General features: G+C 42.6%; 1 protein-coding gene across 3 annotated transcripts in view; it reads right to left on the bottom strand.

Moving 5' to 3' along the window:
- The window catches only part of XPO6 (exportin 6), a 55,090-nt gene that overhangs the window by 19,001 nt on the left and 24,203 nt on the right, over nucleotides 1-11,886 (bottom strand). For all 3 annotated transcript variants that reach the window (XM_035549115.2, XM_035549114.2, XM_050713836.1), the window contains exons 7-10: nucleotides 7,182-7,635; nucleotides 3,593-3,719; nucleotides 2,685-2,794; nucleotides 201-309 (exon numbers count right to left, since the gene is read on the bottom strand). In XM_035549115.2, the coding sequence (XP_035405008.1) occupies nucleotides 201-309; nucleotides 2,685-2,794; nucleotides 3,593-3,719; nucleotides 7,182-7,635 (800 nt within the window). The remainder of the gene's footprint in view (nucleotides 1-200; nucleotides 310-2,684; nucleotides 2,795-3,592; nucleotides 3,720-7,181; nucleotides 7,636-11,886) is intronic.

The following is an 11,886-nucleotide window of genomic DNA, read 5'->3' as shown; positions in this document are numbered from 1 at the left end:
TTCAGTGGAACTTAGAAGTATTTTTTGATAAATGCATTTCATGGTTCTTTAAACCTCAAAACCCACGCAGAACTGAGTGAAGCAGCAGGCATCTAGCCTGTACTCCAGAACTCAAGCTTTGGGAAAGATGTTCCAGGTGTAATGAGTGCAGCAGTTAATATCTGAACGTGCAGCTGTCCTTGTTCAACTCTGCTCCTTACATCATCATCCAGCGTCTCATCATCCAGCTCCTCCAGCTGTGCCTGGTTATACCTGAACTGGATTCGATTCAACACCTCCGTCAGCAACAGAACCAAGGCATCTTCGTACCTATGACCACGGAGAAGACAAAAGGAGTGTGATAAAGCAATTCTGCAGGGACTGCTGTGCTCACAGCCCTTCCAGCAAAGGAGAGATGTAAATCAGATGACAGTTTAACGTGAGCCACTGCAAAGAGCCTGCAGCACAGCTTTACGGGCTTATACACACAACATCAAATAGAGCTTTGGATTAAGAGTAACATGTCACTTTAGGTCACAAGCTACCTGCAAGGAAAAAGCCTATGGTAATATCTGATATCCCATTATCTGAGAGGGAAATGGATAACCATTGGCTAAAGCAGCAGCCCAGGAGTACAAAACAGGAAAGGTAGCAGGAGTGGTCTTCCAGGAGGAACGGCAGCTGTATGTGAACAGGAGGCACCAGCACCCTCTTACTGCTCAATCTGCTCCTCAGGAGCATGTCTGGTGCTATACTTCCTGGGCAGTGAATAAGGAACAGATAAAGGGGGATAGAATTGCTGTTCGCCTACAGAAGGGGACATCCCCTGAGGCTCTTTCTTCTGCTATCTTCTTCCCATACGTTGTTGGCCAATGAATTCAGGCCCTTGCCCTCTAAAACAAAGCCAGCACTTTTTCCACTTCTACTATAACACTAAAAATGTGTCACTGAAAGACATCCTTTCATCCCAGGTACTATGCAACAGGTATGGAGTGCAGAAGATACTCCTTCCTCCATTGATCACAAAAATAATACCAAGCTGCTAAGCTAGCAGTCACCTGACCACGCAACCATTTCTGCTGGCACCGCTAAAGTCTGGGGATTTGGGATTTTGTTCTGCGTGTTCTTTTCTCTTTTCTTAAGCCACCTTCCTCAAAACACGGCTTGTCCTATGCAAGGACCAGTCATGCCCTTTTCTAAGTGAGATCAGGTTGGAAAACTAGACATTAACATCTACTAACAAAGATGCAAGGAATGATGCAATCCAAGTGTCGGACTCATCAGCTGCACCACCAGCTAAGCAGCTGAAAGCTTTCTGTGCAAGGTGGCTGAATTAACATCTTTTCTGTAGCCAGATGACATGACTCACGGTTGGGCAATTTATCCCAGTAGTAGAAGTTGCAGTAGCAGAACTGCAACGTGTACTAAATGCAGAGTTTATAAGCCACGGAACAGGAAATTTCATCTGTGCTCCTGTGGTGTAACCACACCCATATTATCAAACTGAGGCATTTACATGTCTTAAAGCACGGAGGAAGTCGTAGCTATATAAAGTTGCTATTAAAAACAGGTAGTTCTGACAAAACAGCACTACAAGCTTCAAACACTTATATGCGGTTCTTGTTTATTTGCCGCTCTTTTGAGTGAAATATCTCCAAGAGAGACAACCATGGTTTCTTTCAGTTCTCTCCATAACAAAATGCCTGACGTACAGAGAACATGCATTACACACACATTAGCCAGATGAAGGGGAGCAGAATGCCAAGGCAGAGTTCAACAGCATCAGGCAGACAGCAGCAAATTAGGAACAAATTGTAACAAAGTTCAAATGCAAATACCTACTACCTGAGAAATTAAAAATACTCCGTTCCCATGCTGAAGGGAAGAGAGCTGTCTGGTGTAAGCTAGTTCCACATTTGTTCTTTGTGGTTATGACACCAGGCTGTCTTTCAGTAACTAACCACTTACTTATATTTAGTACGCTCCAGGGGAAAACAGCTTCCTTCTGCAATTGGCTAAGAGCAATATGGCACAAGCCATGGGGCTTTTAAGCCTAACAAATTTGAACAAGATCCAGTATATTCACCAGGTATTTTTGGGGGGAGCAAAAGGACTCTTGATAAAAGCAGAGAGCCAACTATTTCAGGAGACAGCACCTACCAAGGAAGTGCTGCCAACCACTGTTGCAATTCATACACGTCATTAGCTATAGAGGTAAGCAAGCAGAACTTTCAAACACAGCACCACCACTATTTCTCAAACACATCCTCCATTTAAACAGATTTTAAAACCCCAATTAAACCTAAAAATTTCGTAAGTCATTAGTTAGTTGTACAAGCGGTGTGTGAACCCTTACTACACAACTTACTCTGTAGCCTCCTCCTCTAGTATGAGCTAAAATGTGCTCTAAAATATTCTAAAAATATGTTCCAGTTCTATTTTAGACTCCAAAGCTTTCTTCCTCTGGCTGCTAGGTTCACATGCAATATTTCTGTGACCTTTTTTCTTGCCTTAATTTGCTCAGCTTGAATTCTGTTCAATGAACATGTGGTAAGCACTCCAGTTTAAACTTACGTTCAGTGATTTTTAGAAAAAAGGGCTCTAGACACAGCTGCAGTAAACAATAGCTTGTTTCTCAGTATTTCTATAGTGACCACAAGACCCTCTGCAGCTGTCAAATCCCAACTACCTTCCCATTTACTTACCTATTGAGTACTGCTTCTTTGTCTGCCAGACGACTTTTAATTTTGCTAGTCAAATAGTCCAAGAAGAGCGTCCAAATGTCCAAGCAAGAAAAATAACCTTCATGGGTAGGCTGAAATACACCACATTTCATAATGAATCTCTCAGACTATGGCAATTTCAATTTCACACAATGCAAATGCTAGTTAGCATGCACTTCAATCCATGGGAATAACTTCTTGCTGTACCGAAAAGTTTCTAGGAGGTCACTGAAGAGACTTGCAGCCTCAAGATGTCAAAAGACGAGCAAGAGCTTTGGCACAAGGTGGGAACCCAGTGATGACAAGGGCTGTCTCAGCGTGAGCCCATCTCACGGCTTGCTACATCAACTTCTAGCATTTTATAAATCTGCTTCCTGTCATTATTCACATATGATGGTGAATAGGACTGAACTGCATTATGACAGCTTCTACAGCAATGTAACGCGTATCAAAAGCCAGTTTGTTTTAAACTGCAAAATTGTAAAATACAAGGAATGCTTCAGATACAGTAAAAGCAGCAGATTCAGGAGAAAGAAAAACATCCCCAAACACAAAACAAGCCAGACAGATTTTTTCCAGACAACATTCTCTATTTCATGGGCTAGCAAAAAAAAAAAAAGGTAGAAAAAAGTTAAACAACAGACAAGTTGTTCTTACAAGGTAACTACATGTGAATACTGTCTCCAGCTAAATCCAGGAGCACATTAAGACATTTCCAAGTCCCCAGCAACACTGGGGAAGTAAGTGCCAGTAAGATGTCAATTGTTTTTTGTTTTTTTCTGGGCTAGCTTTAGGTATCAGCTCCACTGAGGTAAACAAGCTACCCCTGCTGTACAAAACAACAGGACATGAAGAACAGACCAAGGAAAAACAATGTCACAAGGCTGTACCTGATGAAAAGTGTATTTGAACAACAGTGCCAGAAACTCAACCACGGGAAACTGGGAGTAGGATTCAATTCTTCGTAGATGGACACTCACAAAGAGACGAAGAAAGTCCGTAAACTTCTCAATGTAGCTACAAGGGACAGAAGAAAACACAATTAAGAAAACCTGAAGGATGCCACAAGAAAAAGCAATTTCATTGAAACAATGATAAATTCACTCAAAAACCTTTCATTAAAAAAAAGAAAGTTACAATTAACAGCCAGTAGAACAATTAAAATATAAAGCCCTGCAACAATTACCTACAGGATGGGCAACCCTTCCTTCCATTAATACCTGAAACAGCAGAAAAGACAGTCTAGTCAAAAGCAACTTTAATATTCAGATAAATATAATTGAGTTTAGTCAGGCCTGCAAATAAACACAATCCCCCCCACCCTAGAGAAATAAGTACACGATAGCAAGACTGATCATACTGATGTATACAGGATTAGTCATATAAACTGTACCACTGAGGAATTCAGCTAAAAGCAAGAAGTTAATGCACAAGTTAACAATACACGTGTTAAAAATTCACATGAGGTAGTGGGAGAGCCACATAGTTTAGAGCTGGAAAGGACTGCTTCTTATGCGGTGCAGATGACCAACTATTATCCTGAAGTTTCTCAGCTGAGCCCAGGCTTTTGTGACTGAACTAGACAATAAAGACAAATCTTCCTCCAGAGCATGGGACCATACAAAATGAAGATCCAAAAAGAAGCCTGCTACCAAAATTTCAGGAGTCCAGCAAGAGCATGACCTCGGTGCAAGCACAGAGGGTTCTTGTGTACCACTGGGGAAAAATTACAAAGACCACAATGGGGTAAGCTGTCATGGAATAAAAACATGCCGTGCACAACACAAGCTTCCTCAAGGTTAAAAATCATCTTCACATTGATCTAAACACAGAAGAACAAAGCGCTCTATCTGTACACAGGACCAATGCATCGCAACGTGATATACAAACAGCAAGAGCTCCAGTGATCCAGTGACAAGGCTGTGGGCAGAGTAATTTGTCCTTCCCATACCTTAAGAGTTCTGAAGCATAAGAGCACTTCAAGTTTTTCTTTTAAAAGAAACAGCAAGTTAGGTTTAGCACAGTTTCAGACACAGTTGAGCAGATTTGTTTTACTGTACTGCCTTGCTCTCCCCTTCTGCAAATGCTGGTTTGAAGACAAACGCTCTAACCACAAGCAATTCAAGTCTGGAAGCACTGCCAGCTAACAGAGCTGCAACGCTGTTAGTTATTATAAGCCTATAAAAACCATACGATGCTTTGAATATGCAAAAAGATTACACGAACTTTTTATTTGGCACTGCCTGCTCGACAAGAATCATCACTAAACATGCCTGACCACTGACCAAAGGCATCAAAAATAAAAGAGCAAAAAATAAGTATCCAGACCCAAACATTTCCTTCATTTTTTTCATTTTTATTTTCTGAAGAGGTTCTGACCTGAGACCAGTGACATTCCTACTTGGCACCTAGCTCTGCACACCCCAAAGCCCATACTGCAACCTCTAAGCCACTGCTTCTATCCAGACCGGACATCTTCCGTTCCCATTTCCAATATTTTCACATTTTCAAGTTGAAGCCAACACAAATAAAGCAAAAGACAGTTCAAGCTTAATCTTCTTCTATTCAGCAGTAGAATCTATTCAAAACCACACTGATTTCATAACAAGACAAAAGGAATTGCTGCTACAGGAGGCTGGGGAAAAACAGACCTATGGCAGGGAAGCTCTGAAGACGGCGATCTGCTGAAGTAGGGCACTTGAACCAGCACCAGTTTTGTTTAGGACTTTGTTAGTCCATCTCAAGAAGATGCATTCATGCGATAAGTTCTTTAGTTTTGGATGTAAAACTAGGAACATCCTCCTATACAAGGCAAAGCCATTTCCACAGTGAGGACAGAGTGAGCACAGAGAGCTCCATTCCTGCCAAAGTCAGCTAGATTTTTCCAAGCAGTCTCCCCAGAACATCTTAGTTACTTCCGTATTTCAGACCTTAGCAACGAGTGAGGAGGATTCTTGTAAGTAGAGATATCAGAGATCTCTGGATAACACGCATAAGCAGCAGAAGATAATGGGACAGCAATATGATCTCAGTAAAAGCCAACACAGCTACATCTCTTCCACAGTTTGGTCACTGAAGGCAGCTTACTGATATTTCCATAGAAGAAAAAGGAGTTACAGAGGGCATTTCATTTATTGCAGGTTTACAGGACAGCTTTTGTGAAATCCAGAGTGCGACCCCTTGCTCTCTGTGCACATATCCCATATGCAAAGGTAGCACATTTCCACCATATAAGACATTATTTTTAGGAAGCGAGCAATACTGAAGTCACAGTAAGTCAAGAAGCGAGCAAGCGGAATTCACTGTTAAACAGAAGTCACAACTAATCTACATTTATTATCCCAGAGTTGCCAGTGTATTTGAAGATATGGAAAACGTTTTTACAGAAGAAACATGCAAGTCATGTCTACAAAAAGACCCACAGTTGATTCCAAATTCTTTTACACCTGAGTGACTATCAAGGTGAAAAAAAAAAGCTCAAAAATCTTTCTGCTGCATCTTTGTCCAGCAGCACCAGAAATTTATTTCCATCATTGTGCATCCACAGCAAGATACCGAGCACATTCACATTTACAACATATCTGTCAACATTAGCACCCGTCTGCCTGTCTTCCCATCGCAAGCGCTCGCACAGCAGGCCGGCAGTGAAAGGCAGCATCGAGTCATCACCTCGTTCACCACCCTGTCAACACGTGGATTCAACCACTCAACACAACAGCAAGACAAATCTCACTCTCTCTCCTACAAGTAGGAATATCCGCTACGAAAGAGTCAAGCTGTTTCAGGCAAGGAGCACGGCAGTGACTTTCTGGAGAACAACCAGAACACGCAGCCTCCCGAGATGCTGCCACTTCCCCTGCTGCCTCCAGCCAAGCACGCAAGACAGCCTCCGTGGTGGAGCCATTCACCACTGCTGTGAATGGAGTTCCCCAAGCTGTCTTTCAGTGTTGTTTAAATACAAAACAAACAAACAAACAAAAAAAGAGTAATCAAAAGTTGTCACATCTCAATGAAGGGTATGAAACTATTTCTTTTTTCTTTCAAGTCATGACTCGCAGAATATCTACCCACTCTTTGTATGGTTGAGTTTAAGACAGAGAAGGCAGATACCGACCAGCAAAGGGAATACTGCAATGCCTTTACCTCACTGTGCCTCTTCTGTTGTTCTGTTACAACTGAATGAAGGGCAGGTTCAGCTCTTGTGCCACCTCAGACCTGCAGTCAAACAGTAACGAACGGGGAAAGGGGAGGAAGAGGACAGGAAAGAATACAAACCTGTGCCACCACGGTCACTTAGCAAACTTAGCCCCTTACCAGAACCTTACCTGTGGGCACCTACCTTTCTGCCTGTCTCCACCAGCACAGAACTCTGAAAAAAAGGTGATTAGACACACCATGCATGACCGCAAATTAATAAAGACTGTCCTTTAGAAAGCAAGAGGCCCTAGCACAGCTACTTAGCTGTATGGTTTCTCTTACCTTTCATCCAGTTCCTCTAGTCGGCTCTTCACTGTATGGGCATTATTCTCCTTGGTAATCTTCTGCAGGAGGTAGAAAGTCTGCTGGAACATCCGTAACAAATACTCCTCAAATTCCATAGGTACGCAGTTCTTAGACATCAGTTCATTGATGCAAGACATAGCCAAGACGCCAAGTCGGCCACGCTCCTGTCCCAACACCGAGTTCTGGCTGCTGCCATTGACAGAAGACATCTTCCTAACGCGAGTGTCGCAGCCAAAGCGAGCAAAGTGGAAAATGGTGGTGAGGAGTGACGGGGTGATACTGGTAGACAAAGGGATCCAGCTGAAGAGGTGTGCCAGGCACTCCAGTGCCAGGGAACAAATATATTCACTTTCCGTGTCAAGGATGGGGATTGGCTGGTTCAATAATTTGGCTGCACTGGGACTCTGCAACAGGCTACTTAACAGGTCACCTAAGGAAAAAAAAGAGCACATCTCTCCATTATACATCGAGGCGATAGCTTCAAATGGTGCGACTGCAAGCCGTAGCTATAAATCCAAAGCCATCAGAGCCTCTGGCACACAGCAAGTCAGTGTACAAAGATTTGTCCAAGATGAACTAGTGATTTTTGTATTCTAGAATTTTCCTCAGTTTTTGCACAGATCTCACATGTCAGGTCAGAGGAGTTGCTGAGAGGGACTATTTTGAACAAACAAGCTCAAGTGGCAGCTCTGTACTGTCCTTTAGCTTTACTGAGAAGCACACGTGCAGCGTTTCGGAAGAGATAATAGTAATGCCAGGGTGTGTATTTTAGGGATTTCTTACAAAAGTTATTTCCTTCAAAAGCTTGAGCATCCTTGATGTAAGCTTGCATTAGTTCTCTGGCACATCCATATTATATTGAAACTTGGCAGAGTTGCTGCTGCTTGCATATGACAGCTCGTGGATTATATAAGAGCAGATGTACCGAGTGAGACCAGAAACCTGCTTACTGAGAACAGGACCTGCCTGTTCCCGGAGTGACCAAAGACCCATGGCAAGCACACGTGAGATTCGTCAGCCTCTGGCCACTTGCAGTGCAAAGGTTTCCTGAGCCAGGTGGGGTTTGAAGAATTCTGCACAGCCTCCGAGGACTTGTCTCCCATGGATTTAGCCAGGCTCCAGCTGAAGCCACCAACACTTCATATACGTAGCATCCTGTTACAACAGTTTCACTGCCTAACTATATATAGGTTAAAGATGGCTTTTGTTTGAAGCCTATCAACTCTACTTCCTATACCAAACAGGGAAAAATAATTTTTCCATTCATCTCCTTTTCACTCAGTATCTTCTGTCCCAGCTCCTCACTCTCAATTTGAGACTGTACCTTTCTTATACAGAAGAAATTCACTATCACCTTTATTGCTGTTCCACAAAGCCTTCATTTCTGTTTTACCCCCTTGATACAGAAGACCAGAACTGCACCTGCTGTTGAAGATGTGGGTGAGCCTTAGTTCCACACAGCACCACAGCAGTTTTTGACTGCTATTGGTCTGAAGTTCTCGTAAAATGATCTCGTGCAACACTCAGAAGTTAATCCTGTATGCTGAAGGTGAGCTTGGAGCCCACAACTCGGCCTGAGATGAGTATTGCTCTCCCTGCCAAATGCAGGTTACGCTCCCCTGCATCGCGTTTCACTTTGTTAGCCCAGAGTCACGCAAGATCTCCCTGCCAGTCGTACCTCCTTTTCACCCTTCTGACCACTCAGTGTTGCCAGCAAGCCTCCTCGTCTCTTCACCCAGCCTTTTTGGCAGGTCTCTCAAGTACGTTCATGTGCACAGTCCCAAGCAGGACCCCACCGGTGACCTCCCCCCTCACTGCGAGGGCTGAGCATTTCCACTTACCTTTCGTCTCCTACCTTCTGCCCAATTAATCGTCGCAGGGACTCCCCGTATGCCCAGTATGCCTTTGCTTTCACAAAAGCTTTTAGTGAGAAGCTGCGTTGAAAGCTTTATGAAAATGCACACAATGCCAGCTAGACTGCCCTAACTAACTCACAGGCTTCCACAGACCACATGCTGGAAACCTATTTCTTTTCCCCAGGTCACTCCATGCCCTTCTCTGCCTTGAGTGCAAATAATCTCTTCACCTTTAGAAAACCACAGGCACTTGCTACATTACTCAATTTAAAGTCCTCCCCCAAAAATCCAGGTAACTTTTTTGAAAGTGAAGTGACCCAACGCCCCTGCAGGACGAACACAGCAGGTATGATTTACTGAGCTATTTCCAAAGTACTCAGAAGCATGCACGATGAACAGGCTTCTCTTAAGTTGCCACTTCTCATCAAGATAGATGTCCTACACCACTAAATTCATAACTCCCTGCCATACTTTATCATTTTTTTCTCCTCCACTCCAGAAATTTGAGGCATCATGCTACTTCAGATGAATTAGATAACCCTGCACTTATCCTTAGTATTATGACAGCTGCCATCGCAGCACTCACACCTAGACGTGTGCTGCAGCACACGAGCTGCTTTTATCATGTTTATAGAAGCAGACATGCTTCTTCCAAAAGGCCTTCTTCCACGAGAATCAAAGATTCTGAGCTGTCAATACACCAGCCACAGACTGCAAATTAGGAGCCTTTAATTCAAAGCAATTGGTCTGAGTATTTTGCACCCAGTTTTATCACTGAAGCTCAGAAGTGTAATTTAAGGTATATTTTGTACCTGTGCAAACAGGTGATATACATTTACAACTGCATTCATGCACAAGGAGAAAAAACCTCAAGGGAGAGGGGTTGGGATCGTGCTAGCTTTGCAGAAGCAACATTTGTGCTACTCATTTGTTTACCATACACGAGTGAAATGCCCAAGGAAGGGATTCATCAAGTAAAGAGATAAATCACTCAAAGACATTTGGAGGATGGGAGATTATTGCTGAGTACGTTCTCTACTGATCCAATAGCCCAAATGTTTCCCAACATAGAACACAGTTCCTTGCTTCAATGGTACAAGAAATGAGTTTAATATGGTTTTAGTGCTAGTTAAAAACTATGCAAGACTTGTGAGTAACCATTTCACTTTGCTTCCTTTGTTGCACAGGGAAGCACAGTTTTTAAGTTCCTGAAGAGATTCTGGCTCTGACAGAAGATATTAAACATTTATACGGACTTCTGAAGCTTATTTTACTTTTTGGAATACCTTTAATTTCTCCTGAACATAAGAAAAGGAAGGTGGCCTTATCTAAGCTATGGAGGAAACAAAAAAAATTTAAGCGTCACCAGTAAACAGAATACTTCACATAAATGTGACTCAAACGTAACCAACATGCATGTAAGAAGATTTGGTCAGCGTTGATTTCACGAATTTTTAGGGGAGAAAAGCAATTAATTCATACAGTGCAGAATTTCATGGCAAGGTGTCACCAAACCCACATTTGCCCTGCAGTTCATCTCCGAAACCTGTATTTTATTTCTATCTGCAAATAGATCAGTAAACGTGCAATGCCACAACCGCCACTCACTGCTACTGGTTTGTGTCTGGCTTTAAAACCCTGCGTTCTCCTTATTAGCAACCCCAACAGTTAAAAATCTTGAAAACACACCGCATGAGTTTGTTCATTCTCATAAAAGAGGGAAGACCCAGAAATAACTGCATCACAATTCCCACGTAGAGAATTATGATCTAAAGTCCCCATGAGATAAGAGCACAACTGGATGAAAAACTGTCTTGGCACCAGCAACATCCAGCAATTCACCGAGGAACCAAGAGGACATTTCAAACAGGCTTGTGCTGAATTTCTTCCCGTGATTTTGCTGCAGTACTTGGTTCTGCAGGCACGGCCTTGAACATGACTGTATCAAACAGCCTTCTGCAGGAACGCACAAGGGCTCACTAAGCGATTCAAGCTGTTTTGTACAAATACAGCACCATTATCAGCCACTGAGTCACTTGCTGCCAACTGTGTTATGGTAACATGAATCAGCTTTTTACCTTGGAAGACACCGATCTTACTCAATGCCACAGCACCGCAGCACTGGGGCACTTGCTGGCAGGGTGGGTGAAGCTGGCACTCCTGCTCGCTCCAAGCAGCACGCTCACTCTTGCCAAGTGATATGCCAGGTTCAGTGTGGTTTTTTTTCCTGTTAATATTATTTTTTTCTATCTTTTGCTAACTACAGCAGAATTCCCCCCCTAAACGTAAAGCAATATCACCTTGCTTTTAAGTTTTTGTATTTTTTATGTAAATATCAAAATGTCTTAAAGCTCTAAGGAAAAGAAGCACTTGAAATTCTGGTTCAACTTGGATTTAAATGTGAAAATTTTAACACTAACAAAACATTAACAAACCAAACACTAACATTAACCAACACTTAACAGGGACAGCTGTCTGAAGCTAACTAGTACAATCTGGCACAACGAAGCAATCAACAACTTTCAGTTAACTACTTAAGGTCCTGCAGACAGATTTAAAGACAAAACAAGGTACCTTAACACCTCGTAACAGAATACACATAATTTGGTATCAGTGTGACCCTAGAGATCCCCAAGTGTTTCATCTTCTCCTTATGCACAACCAGACATTACCGGTTTCCAGACCATAAGCCTTTCTTTTTCTTTGTTAAAAGCAGACAAAGCCAAGATCAGAGTTTTTAAAGAAAAATGATTTAACTGAATCATGGTATTTTTTCCTACTTTGTATTCCGAGAAGGACTAAAAACACCACATGCTGCTGCACAA

Source organism: Cygnus atratus, chromosome 15 (assembly GCF_013377495.2).
Source record: "Cygnus atratus isolate AKBS03 ecotype Queensland, Australia chromosome 15, CAtr_DNAZoo_HiC_assembly, whole genome shotgun sequence".
NCBI lineage: Eukaryota > Metazoa > Chordata > Aves > Anseriformes > Anatidae > Cygnus > Cygnus atratus.
Note: the sequence above shows the minus strand (reverse complement) of the source record. Positions and strands in the feature narration are given on the sequence as shown.